This window comes from Lepidochelys kempii, chromosome 11 (assembly GCF_965140285.1).
Source record: "Lepidochelys kempii isolate rLepKem1 chromosome 11, rLepKem1.hap1, whole genome shotgun sequence".
Lineage (NCBI taxonomy): Eukaryota > Metazoa > Chordata > Testudines > Cheloniidae > Lepidochelys > Lepidochelys kempii.
Genome location: NC_136390.1, coordinates 40,530,599 through 40,551,993, shown reverse-complemented (window position 1 = coordinate 40,551,993; position 21,395 = coordinate 40,530,599). Strand labels below are relative to the sequence as shown.

At 43.9% G+C, this 21,395-nt stretch overlaps 2 protein-coding genes across 7 annotated transcripts in view; both read right to left on the bottom strand.

The window, feature by feature from the left end:
* Nucleotides 1–1,775: 1,775 nt before the first annotated feature.
* DLX1 (distal-less homeobox 1) lies at nucleotides 1,776–5,782 on the bottom strand. Its single transcript, XM_073304745.2, has 3 exons — nucleotides 5,021–5,782; nucleotides 4,386–4,585; nucleotides 1,776–3,306 (listed from the first exon to the last, which is right to left on the bottom strand). The coding sequence occupies exons 1-3, from the start codon at nucleotides 5,331–5,333 to the stop codon at nucleotides 3,052–3,054; spliced, it is 768 nt and encodes a 255-aa protein (XP_073160846.1). The 5' UTR covers nucleotides 5,334–5,782; the 3' UTR covers nucleotides 1,776–3,051.
* Nucleotides 5,783–7,871: 2,089 nt separating this feature from the next.
* Nucleotides 7,872–21,395, bottom strand: part of METAP1D (methionyl aminopeptidase type 1D, mitochondrial) — a 74,702-nt gene continuing 61,178 nt past the window's right edge. For 5 of the 6 annotated variants that reach the window (XM_073305840.2, XM_073305839.2, XM_073305842.2 and 2 more), the window contains 4 exons: nucleotides 13,852–13,949; nucleotides 12,156–12,203; nucleotides 11,188–11,266; nucleotides 7,872–11,058 (listed from right to left, as the gene is read on the bottom strand). In XM_073305840.2, coding sequence (XP_073161941.1) covers nucleotides 10,980–11,058; nucleotides 11,188–11,266; nucleotides 12,156–12,203; nucleotides 13,852–13,949 — 304 coding nt within the window. In that variant the 3' untranslated portion in view covers nucleotides 7,872–10,979. Of the gene's footprint in view, nucleotides 11,059–11,187; nucleotides 11,267–12,155; nucleotides 12,204–13,851; nucleotides 13,950–16,020; nucleotides 17,684–21,395 lie in introns of those variants that run through there. The other variant, XM_073305841.2, reaches the window with a different exon arrangement.

The window sequence follows — 21,395 nt, the reverse complement described above, 5'->3', positions numbered from 1 at the left end:
TCCACGGCCCACACAAGCTGCGTGTCAGAACTGCTCAGATCCAACATGGGGAGGAAGGGAAAATCTCCTCTGCATAATAACGACTTGCCAAATCCTTGTATCGGAGTCCCCACCACCACCACAGACACACATCAACCTGCCCCCGCCGCAGAAAAACGGGAAAGCTGGCAAGGCGCAGTGCAGCTCCACTACCACCGGGAGACATTTTCGGAGCCTGCAAAGCCTGTGGTGCATAATTTGCCGCTGGATAAACTCTGCTTGGGGTCTTCAAAGCTAGGCCTGCCCCCCGCTTTAGTACCAGGGCACCCAAAACTATGGCACCCGCTTGAACAAACGATCCAGCCTCCCGCGCCCACTCCCACACCGGGGGACTACGGGGAATATTTCCCTTTCTCCCCTGCTCAGCCCTTCTTCCTTCTAGCCGGCAGAGGCGGCTCCCACGCCACCCCCCAGCAGCCCCTAGCTTGGCCCTGAAGGGAGGCACCGGGTCCTAGAGCTGGAACTCTCCGTACCAGCTGATGTCCTGGCGCTCCCAGCCTCGCTTTACAACGTGTCGGTCCCGTGAAAGGCGAAAGCAAAGCCCTGGGCCCCAGGCCGCTTGGGACACCGGCTGGCTTCGGGCGCAGCTCGCCCTCTGCCATGCCGGCGCTCCGCTTTTGACGTCTGGTGTAAACGCACCTTGTGTGGTTAGAGAGCAGGGAGCATGTTAGCCTCCTTTTAAAGCCCAGAGGGGGCTGCCACTCAAGGTGCTCGCTCAGACCCCAGCACCCAGCCCAGGCCCCTTTGAACTTGTCAGCCCTCCTTTTTTTTAACCTGAGCTCCGCTTTAACTTTCTTTCCTCCAAACCGCGGCCTTTTCCTGCAGCACCTGCTTCTTCTTCTAACCATTCACTTCAAACACATCATAGCTTCCTCCCCCATTCAGCCTAGGGGAAAAGACTGCGCCCAATCCAAGAGAGGCAAAAAGAGGAAGCCGGGAGCACCTCCGTTTGCAATGAACAGGACAAAGGATGCATCAAAATAGAGACAGGGAGACGATGGGGCAAGAGGGCGGCAGAAATGAGTTAAAGAGGAGCTCCGGGCCGGAGAATTGGGACTAAACACGTAGCCAAAGCTGATGTGAGTAACATTCCCCACTGCGCTCTCGAGGTCTATTTTCTCCCCATCAAAACAACAACAAGCAACCAGTGACTGTGGGCGAGTTGCAATGAAGGGAAGATAAAACCCAAAGGAGTTTGCACGGTGTGAGTTGTCTGTATCATCTCCCACAGACAGGATCGCTTTGAAATCGGAAGGCAGGATATTCTTAATATTGCCTGTGTGAAATGCCCGCTGGGATCTTACATATATATATCACTTATATCATATCATATGTATATTTGCACACACACACACACCCCATGTGTGGAACACACCGAGCCCCTTATTTAGATGCCGATAGAGATCTGTCAATGAGACCTCTTGATTTATTCGCCCGGTTAAAATCTTTCTCTCTGGAAAGTCTCCCACGTGGGTTGGTCTCCACGACGCTCAGATATATAGAAGAGGCCGCAGGTCCCTTAGCCAAGGCCTAATTCCCAGGCTTGAAAGAGGCTTGCACTTTCCCTTGCTGAGGAAAGAGTGTGAAACCCCAGCTGACAGTGTCTGTCAATGTCCCTTCAGATCGGATTGCAGGGTTCCCATCCCCGGTGCTCTTGAGTCTGCTACAAGCGCCGCACGTGAGAAAACAGCACGCATGCAGAGGCTCTTTTTCCAAACCATAATTTTACTGTCTCAAAGAAACTTTATAACTTATGTACAAAGATTTGTGTTTTCCCCCAGATACAAAGCAATAAGTTAACATTCTCAATATAAAACTAAACTTTGACATATAGAACACTAACCACGACTGATCTCAGTTTATCACATCTTCCGAACTTCACAAGTCAAATGTCAAGATCTCAGGTCACAAAGCATCATGTTTTACAGCCACACAAAACGGAACGGAAAAAAGGCTAAATTTGTGCAACGTGTTTACAGAACAATAATAATAATAATAATTAAGAATAAAATATGTACAGCGATCAGATCCTGCACTTCAGTAGCGCATGTAGACTTCAGATTGGCATTCTGTGGTAAAGCCTCGAGATTTCGTTTAAAGCTGAATTGTGTCACGTTAGAGCCAATTGGCATCTCTTCTTCCCTGCCATCTCTTTCCAACTGCTGAGTATAGGGAACTATTGCCTTCCTTTCCCTCTCTTCACATTACGTAAAGCGATCAACAGCTGCCATGATTCCACTTCCATTAAATAATGTGTATTATTTTCTTTGCTAAATAACTCTAGAGATGTGAAAAATGCAGACCACTCGGAACAAACCTCTCCACACCAGCAAAGTATAAAAGTTATTGTAAAAGTTAAAAATCACATCCTTCTTTTTGCTGTTTTTGTTCTGTTTTGTTTAAAGTAAACTGTGCGTTGAAACAGTGCCCTTTGCAAACCAGATAGTCCGTGTGTTTCTAGCACTCTTACAGTGGTAATTTAAGTCAATAAATTAAATCCCCATCTCTCCCTTTAACAACAACAATAAAAATGTACACAGACGAGTCGTGAATGGTACAGGCAAATGCAAAGAAAAAATATCTGGCTATAGTACAGGTTGTTTTCGCATTGCCGTTAAAGAGGAGTGGGGTAGTAAATAAATGACCTACATTTCATCAGGCTAGACACAGACAGACAGACAGGACAGAGGAGAGCTTTTTTCCTCTACAAACATATTTTTCTGATTGTCCCACAAAGCCGAGGGTCGGATTTTCTCTCTGCTCCCAGGCTGTTCTCCGGTTGAGCTAATGGCTGCTCTGTCAGCTGTCAGCAGTTGGGAACCAGCCCCGCATCACATCTGTGCTTGTCTGCACCACGCTATAGTGCAGTGTTAATGGCTCTGTGGGCAAGAGACCTCTTTCCCGATTGTTTGTTCTTTTTATTTCCCCCTCTCTTTTTCCCCTCTGTTTATTGATTGGGCTTATTTATTTTTCTGGACCGATAGTGCTTGAAATGGGGAAACTGGTTTGTAATCACATCAGCTGAGGTTGCTGCATAGCTTCTTGGTGGGCTGAAGGGTACCACGATGTGTAGCTGGGTATGTAAGTGCCCGGGGTCCCCGTAGAGGTCTTACCCGATGACGAGGTGGTGTTCCACACTGGGGGGACTGGGGGCGAACTGGCCGAGAGCGCCCTGCCATTCGCCAGAGCGCTGCTTTCCAAAGCTGCCCCTCCCTGCTTCATTAGCTTCTTGAATTTAGATCGCTTGTTCTGGAACCAGATCTTCACCTGGAATACAATGAAGCCATTACTGAATGGGAAGAAGGGCAGAGGGAGACGGGATTGTTCATAGGGCTTTGTGTAAAAGTCTGGAGACAGTGTGCCCAGAACAGAGACTAGCCAGCGCCTCTATTGCCGAATAATGGAAAGTTCTTAGCTCGCCCTGACTCCTAATCTCAGTGCGAGAAGTTTGATACAAATAAACCCCTAATACTGGCCAAAGGACTAGGACAGCCGGGATCAGGCTTTGAAATTTCCAACCAAACTGCCTTTACAGCAGGAAATCCTTTCGCAATCTCACGGCATTTTGCTATCAAAGCAAAGATTTAGGGGTTAGCAGAGCCCATTTCCCCCTTTCCCCTCCCAGAAAATGGGTGCGCGTGGGCAGAAACATACATTGGAGTTACAGTTTAAGCACGGGCTTGAAACAGTAATGCAATCAATAAACAAATCGTCCCTTTTGGAAATGAACTCAGGCCCCCCGCTCCCTGTAGTCTCCGGGCGAGCTGTTCATCCCAAGCAGGCTCATTTCCAGGGTTTCCTTCCCCCTGCCTTTGCTAGCGGGCGGGTGAAACCGTATTTTGTTTTGTTCGATCTCTTCTCCCGGAGCAGGCAACTTTGCTTTATTGTTGTTGCTCCAAACTAGCCGAGAGAGGTAACACTGAGCCGACCCCAAACGGCCAGGCGCCCACAGCTGGCAAAACCTACCCTCCGCTGTGGGAAACTTCGCGTCTCCCCTTTCAAAAATGCCGGGAGGATCAATTTAGAAACGCTGTGGCGAAGCACTTACAGTGAATACACAAATAAACCCGGCCCGAAGGCTGGCCGGGAGGAAGAGGAGGGCGATGCTGGTAGATTTGGGGTGTGGAAGGCTGAGTGATTAGCTCTATTGCTCCAGCAGTCCGGCCACGCGTGGCCCCAAAGCCCCCGGACAGATCCTGGGACAAGCTTTCCACAAGCCGGGCTAAGGCGGCGCGCGGTGCAGGGCAGGGCCACTCGGTGCGAGGGAGAGAGAAGGGGGGAGAGAGGAAAAAGCAAAGCGATGAGGCGGGCTGTGTGGAGGGTAGGACGGAGCGGCGGCTCTGTACCTGTGTCTGGGTAAGTCCCAGCGAGGCTGCGAGCTCGGCTCTCTCGGGCAGAGCCAGGTACTGCGTTTGCTGGAATCTCCTGTTCAGAGCCTGCAACTGCAAACTGGAATAAATAGTCCGGGGCTTGCGGATTTTTTTCCCTTTCCCATTAAAGCGAACTTCCCCTCCTTCTACTACAGTGCTTTTCTCCGAGTCGGCCCCTACAACCACAAACGATGCACAATAAATAGGAGTAACAAGAGAAGCAGCATCAACAATAACAATAATGAGAAGGAAGAAAAGAAAAGTGAAGAACAAGTCGAGCTAACAAAGGCTCCAGGCGATTGTGGCAGTCCAGGCTCCTTCCCAGAGAAAGTTTGCTATTTTTACAGGCTGCAGTTTAGGTTTAATTACCCATAATTGCATACATTGTTTATAGCGCTACGCAATAAATAATTACGAAGACTAATACGTGCACATCTGGGTTGATTTTTTTCCAGCCGGGCATTGTGTGCTCTGTGTGCTGATCCTCGCTGAGCTTCAGCCTTTTCTGACTAATTATTTTTATTTTATTTTTATAGATATATTTTGATACAAGCAACCTCCCTCCCCCCCTCCCTCCCCCCTCCCCCCTCCCCAAAGCCAAGTGCACCTACCTGTCTCCTCTAACCGGGTCTGAGTCAGGCTGGAGCTGTTGGGGTAGGATTGCACTGAACTGATGTAGGGGTTAGACGAGTGGCTGCTGACCGAGTTGACATAGGGGTAGCCCAGCGGTCTGGAGAAGGACGAAGCTGTGCTGTACGAGCTGTCAGGCTGAGAGTGGCCAGCTGAGTGTAAACAGTGCATGGAATAGTGTCCGTGGGACATGGGAGAAGGAGACATTTGCTGGCTGGGTGGCCCAAACTCCATAAAGACAGCCTTCCCTGAGACAGGGCTATTAAGACTCTCTGGCATGGTAGTCATGGTCATTTCTTGTCGCTTGGTCTGTGTGTGGGTTCTCTCTTCAGCCTGCCTTTTGGGGGTCTGTTGTGTTTCTCAGGACAGGAAAGAACCCAATTTAAGCGGAACAGGGCTTTTCACTTTCCATTCATAAGAAAATGGAGTTTGTCTCTTTGAAAAGTCTAAGCATGATGCCGTAGATCTACACAAACTCGCCTAAAAGCTTTGACTCAGCCAAGCCTATGAATATTCATGAGCTGGTGGAGCTGATTGGTCCGCCGTCTTGCATAATCGCTTTGGATTGGTCAAAGGCGCTTGGGGCTCGCCCGGACCCTAGTGAGTGAGACGAGCCGGACTTGGTGAGCTGAGCGTCCCCCGTCCCCTGCGTGTGATCATCTGGAACAGACAACGCCGGGGCGCACAATGAAGGCGGCGAGAGAGAGACTTTCAAGCCAGGGGCGGGCGGCCCAAAGTTACTCCAGGCGGGGAGCCTGCCAGCCAGGGGGCTTCACATCCTCCTGGGAGACCCCAGTGCACCCCCCAGAGCCCACTCCCCAGCCCGGACACCCCGTGATTCGCTGCGTCCAGAACCTATTAGTAAACAAGCGCGCGGAATCGCCTTGTCTGCGCTAGACGGAGAGAAACGGCATAGGACGCAGTCAGGCAACGAAGGGAACGCAGGAGTCACAGCAAATCCCCTCCGATCTCTCCCTCCTCCCCCTTCCCCGGCACGAGGCCCTGAGGGTCATCACACCAACCTCTGCTGCTCTGCTCCTCAGGCAGGACAGTCCTGGTCCTTCCTGAAACACAGTGCTCTGGGAAAGGTGGCCCTGCGTGTCTCCTCACAGCAAGACTAGATCCAATGGCTCCTGTTAAAGGCCTCTTGCCACCCACTGATTTCTACTTCACCATAAAGGAGCTAGTACCTATAGACAATTGTGTGAGCTAAGCTGCAATGAGCATACTGTTAGGGTTGTATTTGTTTTAGCATATAGTTTTTGTGTCTGTATGTGAACGTGTACACACACATACTCGCATATCCATAGCCACAATGCATGCTTCTTTGAATTCTCTGCATTCATATATACACCCACACACAAATATCACTAATATCTGCCACACTGATTTATACCATCTCATAAATTATTATTAAGTTTTTGCTATCACCTGAGCTGGACCTTTTCAATTTTTTTCCTCCCTAAATTGTGCATTGAAACCCAACCTGGGATGAAAACTTCCGTGTACGTGCGTGGTGACAAGGTGCGACTTTGGAGATCCTGCACAGAAAGCCTACGCTGAATCCCAAATTACTTTGTTAGATAATTAGAAAGTGTGGATAATTATTTCTTTCATAATTTAGTGGTGTGTGGCTGTAACAGGAAAATGATCTTGTGAAAGTTCACACGTGCAGATGTATTAGTTACTGATTCATTTGATTAAATGCTAGTCTCAAGTGCTCTGATCCACAGCTGAAGGCGGCCCCATTAGCATAACACCGATGTTTAATTTTCATACGCATAATTAGCCATATATTTAACACTAATAGCAACATGCAGCCTTTCAGCATTAAACAGCCTGGGATTTGATCTGGCCTGAGCTGAACTTTCTCGGTTACACCTAGATTGTCTAGGGTGCGCAGTTATCACAGAACCAAATCTATGTAATCAAGCGCATTTTGGCAAAGGGAGAACACCAATAAAAATGAACATTCAAAACAAATCACATTGCTGATGTCGTTACAGATATTAGTGGAGGCTTCTCTTCCCTGAGCTCCTGCAGCTCCTGCTCACGGTATTTCTCTCTCAGGGTATCTGGTGGGGGCACAAATATGGCAGGAAGCGTGGCTGGGACTCAACTCACTCCCAAAATACAATCAGAGACCTTTGCCGGCGTTTAAAAGATGTGTAAACTCTTCGGGCAGTGGTGATGTTTGAAGCAACCAGCTAATGACCGTGCAAGCTGACAAGTCTAAGCCTCTCTGCTTTTTTTTTTTTTTTTTTTGCTTTAGTGGCTCTGTCGGTTTTAATTGCCCATTTCCTAGCGCCTGTTTTATATCCTTTTTGGTTGCGATGCGAAAAGTTCATTTTCGTAAAGTAGCTGCGGATTGGTGCGGGAAGAAGGGGCAATGGTCTATCCCCCCATGGACTCCGCTGGCCATCAGCTCTCTGCCCCGTGCTCATCTTGTCAGCCCTGGCTATGTAAGTGATCATTCGAGGCGGGTTTGAGTTCTTGGACAGAGAGGGAATGGTGACCGTTACCCGAGATCTAGGAGAGGTGTGATTAATGAGCAATAATTAAGTAATGTCTATAGTCAAACTGAAGGGAACTGGCTAGCCAGACTGAGTAATTTATCCAGACAGCTGCAGATATGTCAACTACTAAGCAACAAGCGTGTGCAGTTGAGGATGTTCATTGCTAGATAAATGCGGTTCCTGAGTGTTTTCACATCTGGACCATAGGATGGATGGACTCCACTCTGGGTACATGGGCGTCAGATTCTGATCCCGGTTACGCCGGTGGACATTCGGAGTAACTCACTTGTCTTCACTATCTTTATTCCTGATCCACAGTGGTGTAAAGCATCGGAATCTGCCCCCTTCTGTTAAACGTACTCTACATAAACGAGCTCAGAATATTGACACTGGGGCTTTGATAGCTGCATGTCCCACAAGAGATAAAAGCGCAGGCTGAAAACGCTCAGCTTTTTCTCCTCTCTATTTACTGGGTTTGGTGTTTTGTGTGTGTGTTTAAATCCTCACTTAGTCAAAAAGATCGTTATGATTCTCAACCAGTACTGTGCTTGGTTTTATACCCTTTGGAAGCATGGAACACAAAAGCCCACTGTAATTGTACACAACACCTGTTCCCAGATAGCCTGTCTTTATTTGCGTGGTTCTGAACACAGACTAGAGATATGCTCTTCCATGCAAAGACTCCCAAATATTTACTTGTTTGGAAAGTCACTGGGGAGTAGCAGGACAGCCCTAGCGAAAAATGTACCTGCATGTGATGGTATCCAGGTGCATTGTGAAGCCCATCCTCGAGCTGAGAAAAGTTTGGTGCTAGCAAATCAACGGGGAAAAAATAATTAAAACCTTCTAAGCCTCCTTCATAATGTCTGCCTGAAACATATAGCCTGAGTGAAGTATTTAAAACCGAGTTGGTTTCCCATACAGCCGAAACGTTTTTACTTTAGTAGTCACCTTTATAATTAGGATTATAAATGTGTACCCTAAATACCATCACCTCGGTATAATTGCTACCCAAACAGCTTGTTACCACAGCAGTTGGTAAAATCCTGCAGTCCTAATAAATTTATACTTGGGAAAACCTCAGAGTAAACAGAGACTAAAACAAGATGCTGGACTAATTGCTAGCAATCCGATTACACTTTGAGGGGAGAAATCACTTTTTGGTTCAGCAGTTTATCACATCGAAACGGTCTATCTCTCTCCCTATATTGTATTGTTCGTGCTGATCACCCACAGTGCTATGCAGAACGCTGCTGCTCACCTTTATCACTAGACATTTCTGTAAATCGCTAATTGTGTTTTTGTCAAACTAAAGTCCACTGCCTGTCGCTTTTGAACAGCTCATCTGGGAGGCTGAAATATTACCATTCTCGATTGATAGTCAGGCCAATACAAGTGACATTTCATATTTACAACCCAACTGTTGGTAAAGAATAAGAAATGAGATGAAAAGACACATATAAAGGGGAAGGTGGTAGGATATTTTATTGTTCTACCTTTCTACTTTAACATTTAAGGCCGATTCAACATCCCTGACGCACCCAGAACTCAGTGGGAATTTGGGGGGGGATGTATTCTTTTTATTTCATTACTAAATTGTCGTTACTTTTTGTAGGGATTAAACCTTTCAACACGGCGAAATAGCAAAGCGTTTTTCTAAACACAAGCACTGGTAGCCCAACCTTCGTCTTCAGGAAACAAAATCTATTTCCCAGTATACTGTATTATGGATTCTACGTCTTCCTGGGATCAATGACTATTTAACTTCTGGGTATTAGTAAAGTTGTTTGATCCATCATTTCTTGTACAGGTTTTAAGGGCCAGCTATCTTCCAAATTAATCTAAAGAACGACTGTGCAGTGCCTAAAATATCACTTTGCATGCCTAAAAAAATCCCTTTACACGGCTCCAGGAAGTCAGAATTGTGCTTTGCCAAAACCGCTGTAAGAAAGGAACAGAGTTGACAGCTTTTTGTGTTCCAGAACAAACAAACAGCAGAGTAAATCTAGTAGAATTCGGTTACTTTGACCCCCCGCCCATCAGTCACGACACGCTGGGCTGGTAAGAGGCTAAAGGAAGCAGTTCGCAAAGAGAAGGCAAGTGATGAAGAGTAAGGTATCAGATTGGCGTTGGCAAAAAGAAGAGGAGTACTTGTGGCACCTTAGAGACTAACCAATGTATTTGAGCATAAGCTTTCGTGAGCTACAGCTCACTTCATCGGATGCATTGGCCTCCTGGCAGTTTTGAATGCCACTTGTCTATCTCTGACTTTGCAGTGCCGGGGCTGGGGATCTGCAAGCTCAGCAGCAGCACCCAGTGTATTTAAATACCAGATTCAAAACACTTATACATTCGGGCAGGGTGATTAGCAGCCACCTAATGGCAGATCAAAACCTTAATCTTCAGGACAGGTCCGGCCTGAGATTTTAGCAATTCATCTTGGAGTGGTGCAGCTGGATTAATTATTAGTTATTCATGGGATCAGAACAGTTGCAGTTCTTATTAAAAGTCCAAACTCCCCCAAATAAGCAACCACCGGAGGGGAAGCTGGGGTCATCTAACTAGGGGTCTGGATCCTAAAACCCACTTCTTAATTTTTGCTAAACGTTCAAAAATGCGAAATGAGTTTCTCATAGCTGGAGCTGAGATCTTTAGAAAAAGGAATGCTCAATATAACATGTGCAAGCTGGCTAATTCTCCAATCAGGGCGATGGTTGATCCTAACAAGGGAAAGACGCTTTTTAGCTCACCCGGAATCTCGTTTTCATCACTTTTTCTTGTGTGCAAAAAACAAAACAAAACCAAAAACATTAACCGAGCCAAGAGGGCAGAGAGCAGCTGGGCAGGCCCGCTGGAGGAATACGATCTCTGTGTTTGATAGCACAAAGGCCGCATTTCGGAAATTAAGTATTTGAATTTATTTATTTAGTTTTCCTAGTAGCGTAGATCACAAGCTTGGGAAATAGCAGTGTGCTCATCACAACGAAGGGAAATTGTTCCATAGCTCTCCACAGTTCAGCTATAATAGGAAACTACCATTTCCCTCTGTCTTCTCAATTGCATTTACTAAGTATCATCCGATACGTGTTTGTCCAGTGGAAGCATCTGGAAGTAGGAGTAATAACTTTGTGTATCTGCCCCCTTCCCCCCACCCTTCATAATTAAGAACCCAAACTCTTCTTGCTTTTAGAGTGTGCACGGTAGCTTCAAGATTTACACAAATCAACTGATTTGTATTAAATACTTATCAGGCAGTGATCCGCAGTATGTGTCACTCACATCTGCTCTAAAAGCTGTCCACTCCATTTCCTCTAACGAGCCACAGCACCTATTCCCCGTAAAAGTTCCAGAAACCTCCTCTGGCTTGGTAAAGCTGACAGGCATTCCAGGAGCATAGTAACTTCAGCCACTTCTTGAGCCAACCTTAAGATTCTTCCAATACTTTAGTAAGGCTTTCTGCTCCTCCTGATGTAATTACAATGGTATGCTCAAACTGGGCTGATCTGAAATACACATTTAGCAATTATTAGGGGGCAAAGGTGGCTAGCAGTGCCTATGAAACTCACCCATTCCTTCCGGCTGTCAGTGATCAATTCCACAGTTTAAAATACATAAGAAGTAAATTCAGGTACCTTTTATTGTCGACAGAAACTGCAGTCCATTTATCCTCTAGGATCTTAAATTCAGGGGATCCTTCCATTATTATTGGCTCTGTAATAGGGGGGGAAAAAACGTTTGCTAAACTGGCCACAGCACATCGTTGTCCTGTTTCTGAAAAGAAAGGGTCCCCAAAGGTAGAGTTTTGAAATTGTATCGCTACGCTAACATAAGAACTAACGAGGAGGAAGAGGAAACTCTGAAGTATGACGTTATTCATGTATTTTTTTTGGTGAAAGACTAAAGAAGGGCATTTTAATCAAGCTTTAATTAAGACCCCGTGGATAATAACCAAAGCACCAACCACTCCTAAAAACAGCAGATAGTTTTAAAATATTTGAATTTTTAAAAACAGGCTTAAAATGTTCATTAAATCAGCAAAACAACAATTTTCTTATTTCCCTCTAATTGCTGCGCCATTTAGGCACACAGTGAGAAGAGGGCTTTTTTCCCCCTTAAGCTTTCTATGATTGGTATTTAGCACATTCAACCTTCCAGGGAAAGGATTCTGACTGGTTAGCTAGGATGTAATACATCAAAAACCACACAACAGCTCCTGTCATGAAGCAAATGACAAAATAGTCACCAGATAGCTTGGTGGTAAAAACATTGCTTTGGTAACAGAATTAGATTGTACTATTTCTGCAAAGGCAGCTCCCAAATGTGCTGGATAAGTCTCTACCCTACAAAAATATGGAGCAAACCTGTTATTTAATAAGATTTTGGGGGGGGGGGGTTTCCTCTCCCAGATCTTATCACATGGCAACTATTTCCACGAATTATTTCACAAATGAAAATTTAAAGGATGTTTTCAATTTGCTTCCCATGGGGTTAGCCTAACCGAAATCCCAAAATCTGAAGAGTAGATAGTCAAAGAAAGAGAAGGTAGGGATGTGGTTTTAAAAAAGAAAGCAAAAGAATAACATTCGCAACTATTACTAACCTATTGTAAACGCCATTCCCTCTTCCATTAACAAATCACTGTCATTGTCTACAAAAGAAAACAAAAATGCTTTTTTGGTGGGTGGGTTTTTTGTTTGTTTTTTAAGTAAATGTAACCAGCACTTGCTTTCAGAAACCCTTTTTTGTCCCGCAGGTACCATGTAAGGCAATTCCCTTTAAATATCCGAGGAAAGTGTTTAAAATAATCTTCCCAATCTCAAAGCAAAGCAAACCAGGTATAAGATCTGGAAGATCACTCTATTATGCATAGATGAAACTATTTTGAGTACCAGCTCACTTTTAAGGGAATTACAGAATTTTAAAATTTAATCAGTACAGTCATTTGTTTGTTTGTTTTGCAATAAACTTTGCCCGTTCCGATCAGCTTATGACTATCGGTGAAGAACACTAATAAAAATAGGGACTGTATTCATATTGATCTTTAGTCTTTCTGGCTTTAAACAAGTTATCTGTTGTTCCTGAAGAACAAAACTGACTATAAAAGGGGAAAGCCTGCAGGTAAACTTGCATTTGGTCAAACAGAAAAGTTTAACCGATTCTTATTCTTTTAACCGAGGCTTTTTGTTGCAAAACAAAATCAAATATATTTGGCATAGGATAGGTCGTCATCTAGGGATGGTGTTTCAAATGTCTGCTTCCGAAGAGAGCGCTGCCGAGGCCCTACTTTCCACTTTGCCGTTTATTGTGATCTTAGGTATTATTTAGACCTCCGCAAGTCACACCTTCTGAGTGTCCTCCCAAGAGAGCCTCCGCTGCAAGGGGGGTTATGGCCAAGGAAGGCCCGGCAGAGGGGGAAGTGATTTACTCCTATTCAGAGATACTGAGCTGCTGAGCTTCCGCTAGGACCTTCTGGGCGGTTTCAAGGGGCCTCCGAAATAGTTTGCAGACTGTAGTTGAAGGCTTTGCAGAGCCTTGGGTGTCTTCGTCCTGGCCTCTGTCAGCCTTCTGAAGCATCTCTTGTCATCAGGTGTCAGTGGCCGGCCAGCCATGCTGTGAGCTGGCCCAGAGCTTGGCAGTGGGAGGAAGGGGTGAGGAGAACAGCAAACACTCAGCCAAGGCTGAGCAGGCAGCGCTGATCACTGCTACCCCCCGCCAGCCCCTAGGAAGCGCAGAGTCTGGGTCCGATTCTGCTCCCGGTGGACTCAACGGCAAGGCCATTGTCTATTGATTTCAATGGGCGCAGGGATCCGCCTGACAGCGGCGCCGGCCAGGCCAGTGGGAGCGCCCGGCAGGGCTGCCCGGTGGGGCCCAAGCCAGCGCTCAGGAGAAGGCGGGCTGCTGGCCGGGCACCGCAGCCTAGAACTCCCCGCAGAAGAACCTGCTGCTCCATCCAGCTGTCAGCACGGGGGAATGTAATGAAGCTTAACAGCAAGAGTCAGCGGTTATGCCTGCTGGGATATTGATGCAGCGAGGGTTTGTTTTTATTAATTTTAACTTTTCTCCCAAAGAAGTAATCCCAGTGCCTCCAAACCACACCAGCCTGGGGATCCGGCAGCAATCTCCCCAAGTCACTACTAAGGAGGGGGGCTGTATTCGCAGGGAAGAAGAGTCTCAGGACTGGTAGATTGCAATGACCCCTAGGCGCGGGGGGGGGGGGTCGGGTTTTGCAGCTGGGTTACGTTTATTAAAATACTTCAATAAGATTCCTACGTATCTTTCACAATGGACTTCCTTACCATGATGCCAAACTTCAGGGTGTCCATGGAAGTAAGATCCTATTCCATGCCCAACAAAGTAGGGGCAGACTCGGAAATCATTCTGATGTGCTATGCGGCTTTAAGGGACAGCAAAAATAAAATAAGATAAAAAGAGAGAGAGAGACAAAGCCCATTTCCAATTAGACATCAGACCCTCGCAAACCCCGCGTTTCGGACTGTGTAACACTCACAAACGTATGAGCCCCAAACTGTAGCAGTGACACTGGGATAATTCCAGGCACTTTCACAATAAACACGTGTCAGGCAGTGTGGCTGGTGATAATCTCTTCGGAGTGTAACACAATGACACATTCACACCGTTAGTGGAGGTTTCTCCAGGCATTCTTTATGTGGGGGGCAGAGTCCAGGTGCACTCAACCCCCGCCCACAATTCATAACTCCACCCACAATCGAAAAGTAGCCGGGGGTCTCTGGAATTATCAGCAGTGGAACAGGGAACCATGTCGCCAGTGTAACTGTCATGGTTAGGCTTCAGCTTTTTTATACCAATACACTGGAATCTGGAAGCTCAGAGCTATTGGTTCCGACCCTCTCTGTGGACTCTGAGAGCTTGATCAGTTTATATTCCAGAGGGTTATCTTGGCAAAGAAGTGTGCTAGAATCTTATTTGTTGTAAATAAAACTTAATACAGAAATTGAGGCAGGTCTACCCAATAAAGGAGACTCCTGCATACCAGCACTTAGCAGTCTGAACCCTGCAGCAGATCTGGGAAATGGACACGGAGGCATTTGTTTGGACTCTACACACACAGATTTACAAATATTTTTGCAAACACAGATTTTTGCAGAGATAAAAGAAAAAGAGCAGGTCATATTTGGGGTCTACCAGTCTGGGGCCCTTTAAAAAAGTTACAAGTCTAGCAAATGCATGTAATGCTAATTAAACAGTCCACCTGTTTCTAACATGTCCATAATCACAATATCTGGGCACCAGAACATCAGTAAGAGCTGAAACAGGGCCAGATCACTCAGCTCCTCTCTATGCCTTTCTAATATAGGCTTGTTCCGGGTGGTTGTCTTTCAGAACAGAAACTTCTAGGCTATTCTGCAGTCACCATTATCTGTTTAGGGAAGGCCTGTGCGAAGTTTTACATTGCATCCAAAATATGAGAAATTTGGGATGAACCTGTTCTGGGGAGGCATACAGTTCTATAGCTAAGGGCCCTTCCTCAAGAATGTCCTACCCCAGTCTCCAAAAGTTTCAGCCTAGGGCTATAGATTTCCATCCGCTCACTGCTATTTGCAGAGAGAGAGAGAGGGTCTTGTTAGGTAGCTGTGCTTTCAAAGCTTTAAAGATTAGATTCAGAACCACAAGCAGAGCCTTTACAATCACCAGCCTGAGTTACTGGGAAAGTCAAATTACTACTATATGTATCAGCATTATCTTAGACCTACAAATAAGTCTTTATCTTATTAATTTGAGATCAGCCATGATGGCAGCTGTGCTCATCCATATCACTTCCATCCAATTTCTAAAACCACACAGGAGTACTGTAAAGAACAAAGGATTAGTTTTACACTTAAAAAATGTCACCTAAAACACAGAAAAGCGGAATTTGTTGGTTTCAAATCCAGTGGACCTGGTTGTTTCTGTCAATATGAAAGGTAAGTACTTACTGTACTTGTACACACTACTAAATGATTTCCTACAGAAGCCGGGATATTTACACCTTTGTGCATCACAGGCCAAGAATTTACCGTTGCTACAACTGAAGTAAATGGTGTAATGCTGCTGTAAAACAAGTGTTAACAGGGTGGAGAATCAGGTCAGTGGTAGTTAATAATGTTACAAAGCTCAGATCTAAAATGGATGCTTGAAAAGGTTCCATATGTTATCTAGTACCTGCCTTCCAAGCTAACAAGCATGTTTGATAGTACTTCATTTGACTTTGAAGGGAAACAAGGTCCTCAGTTTAAGATATCCCCAACTTCTTTAAGACTCTCCTAATTATTGGCATAAACGGCTAGTCTTGGGCTCCATTCTGCTGGGATTTTTATCCCATGAAGTACACAATTTAAATAACATTAAAAAAATAATGTAAGTTAGAGATGGAAAAGCCAAATAGGATGCATCTTGGATATGATGATAGTAAAGGTCAAGGAGGAAGCAATGGATGTGGAGAGGAATTAGAAAATTACAGTTTATTCACTAACATATAAAGAACAAAATGTGAAATGATGTGAGTTGTAGAAAACCAGAATTAGTGCAACACAAGCAACACTTCATGTAACAATGAAATATTCTTAAACAATTACCCTAGGGGAGGAGAGGAGTGGAAGACTATTTATGCAACATTTGGCAAGCTTTTGTTCCACCTCTATTTTTCTTAAAATATGTTGGTCAGTGCAAAAGCAAACCCATTCACTATTCAGTTTTGCCTGTCCCCCTCTGATACCATTCAAAGAGGTTGATAGACCCCAGGGTCATTTTTTTAGGCTTACAACTTTGCTATAGGATGTCTTTTCAAAACTCGTCTTCTATCTAGGAGGTATGTCCTCTAAGTACCAAAACTAATTATCCTTATCTTGGCATGGAAAGCTCCAGTGTGCACCATTCAACTAACCACTGAGAGAATAATGTTCAACACCAAGACTTTAGAAGCAACAGCAGTTGCTTTGAGGCATCAAAAGTAGGAGCAACATGGTCATCATCATGAGAAGACAAGGTTGAGACAGTTTTTCTTCCTCATACAATGAAAGTAGTTCTTGTGCACTGCATTGATTAATTCTGCCTCTTCCTTGCTCAAGAGCATGAAAACAACTCTATTAGCATCACTACTTATGCTATTACAGTCTGATCAAAATAGGAATCTTTGTGCTCATATGTATTTGACATCTGCACTGAAGTACTCAACTGACCTTCCCTCTTCACCCATAAACGGTGCAGAGTATGGATGTTCTTTACATAAAATGTAATGTATCATATGAACCTGCATTGTTGTACAGAACATCTGTGGAGAAAAAAAGCTGTAGGTATGAAACTCAGCCACTTTCAACCTCTTTCTAATATTTACACTTATATATGGTAGCACCTCACATCCGAGAATTTTAAAAGACTACAAGTGTTAACACCTGTGAGGGGAGATCTTCAGGGTCCTGTGTATTCCTCAGTTCCACATTCATGGAGTTAAGGTTTTGCTAACAAACTGTGCTCCAAAATCCCTTCATTCATTTTTTAAAACATTGCTTTTAGTCCTGATAGTGCAGAGGTAACCTTGTAAATATGAACTGACTGTAAACTGATCCAGTGATGTCTTCCTGAGTCAGTAGAGAGCTTGAAACATCGCTCAGAGAGGTGCCCACCTCAGTCAGGGCCCTGTGGGCTTTGTGATGCTGGGGCTGTGGAATTTGGGATTCTTCGTCAAGATACCATGGAATTCAGCATTTTTGGCATGGAATTCACCATTTGCTGCAGCCTGGGACTCAATGTTTTGTTGTCTGGCTCTCTGCCCTACCAGGATTTGCCTGCACTAGCCTCACTCTCTCTCCAGCTTTCTCCAGAAGAAGTTGTTTATCAGACAACGGTGCATGCTTCTGCCACCGTTCCATGGCACTGGGCAACAGATCAAGGAGCCAGAGGTGAAGTCCTACTTGAAGTCAGGCAGTGGAGGTAGCTGAAAATATAACTGGTGAGCCAGGCTGCCGGAAGTACATCCCTGGTGCTGAGGCCCTGGTTGCCAAGGAGATGAGCTGTATAAGTTCTCCCGTCCCTTGGGTCGGAAAAAAGGTCCTGAGTCTGGCTACTGGGATAACATGGCGGAATGAGGGCTGGGGAGCAGAGCCAGGTTGCCTGGAGAGCACAGAGAAAAAACACGTTCTTCAAAATAATCCCTATTGAAAAAAACTATTGACAAGTTTTACCTCAGTGAGTATTTTCAGCTACGAGCCATAGCTGTGTTAGGGAGTAGGAAGGACAGGAGTGACAACACAGTAATTCAATGTTGCAGCAGACTTTAGTCTGGTGGTTGCCATGAAATTTATCCCAGTATGCTGCAGAGTGCACAGGACCCTGGGTATTATACCTGTTTTACAAATGGCAAAGAGAGGTTAAATATCTAAAGCAAGGTCACACAGCCAATAAGTAGAGAACTGTAAGCAGAATTCAGGACTGCTCACTATGGGTCAGATCCTCCCTCCCAAATGCCTACATGCAACCATTTGCACTCAGATATCACCCTTCCTATGAGCGGTAGGGGAAAGTGGGACATCAGTCACCACCAGAGCATCATCTTCCCAGAGTCGCCCAAACTATGGACAGCCCTCTGTGAACAGAGGAATCCATACAGAAGGATGGGACAATAGGCAGATACATATCATCCCTCCACAAACCCTACAGGTAAGCCGCAGAAAAGCTACAGGCAACTAGAGGCAGGACTGGATTCTCTACAATGCTATCCCTTGATGCTGTAGAACCTCTCTCAAAGGTCTTCTGGGGCAGAGGTGGCTGAGGTAAGCCCCAGAGCCCTCCTACCAGGAAGTTGCAGAGCAGGCTCAGGGGCTCCAGTGCCAATGTGGTGGCACAGATCCCTCGTACAGCTAGTCCTGTGCCTCTAGCAGATCCCCTAAGGTCCTGGGGGATCAAGAGGGATCTATGGCAAATCCCATCCCTTGCCAAAATGGGGAGAACTTGGCAGTTTCTTTCACCCTCTCTTGAAGGTTTTTCCACAGGAGGGCAGATCTGGCCCAATGCACTAAGCAATCACCCAAGAAACACAACTGAAACAAATCCCATTGTAAGCATTTATAGTGGTACACTCTAGCTGCTTTACTCCGTGCTCTGGTGACACAAAGCAGCTGTTAACTAGCCAGTTAAGACAGGTTAAGGCTGCTTCATAAAGCAGTTGAAGGCTACTGGTGAATCTGACCCTCTAATTGTAGATTCCAGTTTCCTTACAAAAAAATTAAAACAACTGAAATGGTGTTAAAGAGCAGCAGCAGCAGCAGCAACAACAACAGACTAAAATTACTAAATAGATCTGACCCACACTGATGAGGCAGGAAAACTGCTCTGCAAACAGGGACAAGAATATCAAAGCTATGAAAATAATTCTTGCGTAGGGAGTAATATGAAAGCATAATGCACCTTAGAATTTAAAAAAAATCACATTTTTCTTTATATTATTATTTGTAAATTATGGTTATTGAATGACATTACTATTTTTTGCACGTTCTTAAAGAGACATCACTAGTTTAAATCATATTTGCTCATGAATAAAATATTTATTTTGAATGCTACAATATAACCTCATTTGGTAAATTACAAAATCCAACTGCATGCTTCTAAAGGTATTTTTCTTTTAAGTAGTAATCTTAGATTGAGGGAATGCACAAGTTCAGGGATTCCCTTTAATGACAACGAATGTTGAAGTATAATTAGTAATATTTTTGAAAGCCAACAATTGTTTTTTGAAAGAAAGGTACATTTTGGTTTCAAACTGGAACACAAATTACTGTATTTTTCTTACAATAGTGTTGAACTTTTATTTGAGGTTCTCTGTTTCTGAAAAGCAGACATGATGGATTGAAATAAAAGATAATTTATTGCAATGCTTACTTTCAAGTGTAGAGAGAAGCAGTGTAATTGTAATTTACAGTAGCTGTCAAGGAAAATCTATCACAGATGACATTAAAATGACTTATTTTGCCTGAGCCACTTATTGTTTAAATGTGCATAATCTGATAGAAACAGATTTTTTTAAATCTGCTTTATATTGTTCTAAATTAATATCAAAACATATACTTATGAGTTAAACATTTAAAAACCATTTATTAATACTTTCATCGCTGCCATTTTTTCCTATGAGTTTGAAACTGGTTTATTTAACTATGCCACATTTGCATTGTTTGGATCAATATATTCATAACACTTTCACATATCTAAACTCACTACATAACAACTACACTGTATACATGTATAAAGACTATAATTCAAACTATATTTAATCTTAAAGAAAAGCATCTCAAAGGGTATAAGAAAATAGAACATGAGGGCCCAATCCTGCTTCCTCTGAAGTCGATGAGACCTTTGTCATCAATTTAACAGGAAGCTTAGCAAAGGATTAGCAATTTGCTAGGCAAAGGAAATTGATCCATTCATGTAATGTTTTTATTTGTAAGTTCCATCTGATGACACTGAAGAGCTACTATATACTATATATTCCACTTTGATGGGTCTGAACACTTCTAGCTTTAGGTGTTTGCTTACAGGTATTTATATTATATATTTTTCCACTGAACTAAGGTTTTTACTGCATACGTAAATGTAAAATGACAAATATACAGAAAATGATGATTCAACATATCAGGACATTCCTTCATCAGAGTTAATGTTAGAGTAGTTTTAAACAAAACAGAACATTAAAATAGCGTGCACAATAAAATCTTTTAAAAAAAAGTTCACGATCTGTTATTTTGTACGCAGTTTTGAACAAGCACTAGTTCTGATTAATTTGCTTTTCAGTGGAGCCTTTGCATACATATTTACACTCTGTGAGAAAACTGACCTCTTCATCAACACAGTGAAAATCCAATGTCACTTTCAATTCTGCTCCTGTTTTGTTTTTTTTTTTGTTTTTTTTTTTAATATAGCTAGAATTAATGTAGTGAATCTGTAATGAAATGCATTATCTTGCATGGAGATTTATCAGATTTTCCAACTGAATGCCATGCTTTGCTAGCACTAGCTGGAGTTCACCTGCATGTTGGTGTGGCGTGTGGCTCTTTTTTGTGAAGAGTTAAGTTGAACACAAAAAAAGGGAACAAAGGTCAGCACCCAGCCGCCACTTGAATGTGAGATTTTTCTTTTTATTCCCCTTGATGTATACTAGGCTCTGTGTTATTAGTCTTAATGATGGAAAATTGTAGTGTTGATACAAATCTTTTTTTCAAAGTAGTAGGCGGGAGCTCCATTTGTTAGTAAGTTTTTTTGTGACTAAAAGCCACGGACAGTACATTTATGTAGCAGTAAAAGGCCTAGATGCTCTTTCCATAGCAGAGCTAATTATTCCTACTGTGACCTTACTGATCTACCCTGTTCCTAGTACATCTCATCTGCACGCCTGTTCCTCTGTGTAGATGGTGTCAGAGAATATGAAAAACCCTATAATGAAACCATTTTCATGATGGAGAAAGGCTACTGGAGTTGCACTTGCTACAAAGAGGCTCAATTATATGAGTAATTGTGATAATTTTCTACATTCATAGCCTTCAATGGGGAAAAAAGAATGAGAGCCACAAAGGAAAATTACTTTAACAAGAAAGTACAGAGAGTAAAAATGGAAGAAGAGACAAAAAGGGGGAAAAAAATAACCAGAAAAAAAAGTTTAAAAAATAGATCTGGAGGGAGGAATAGCAAGACAGTGAGAACAACAGAAATGCTCAAAAAGCCTATGTGCAGCTGTGTTGCACAATTAAATTGAATTTTTTTCTGCAGTTGATGAATGTGACTACTGCAAATGTGCCTCTGTAGTTAGCTATCATTTGTTGTTCCGTGACAGGAAAAG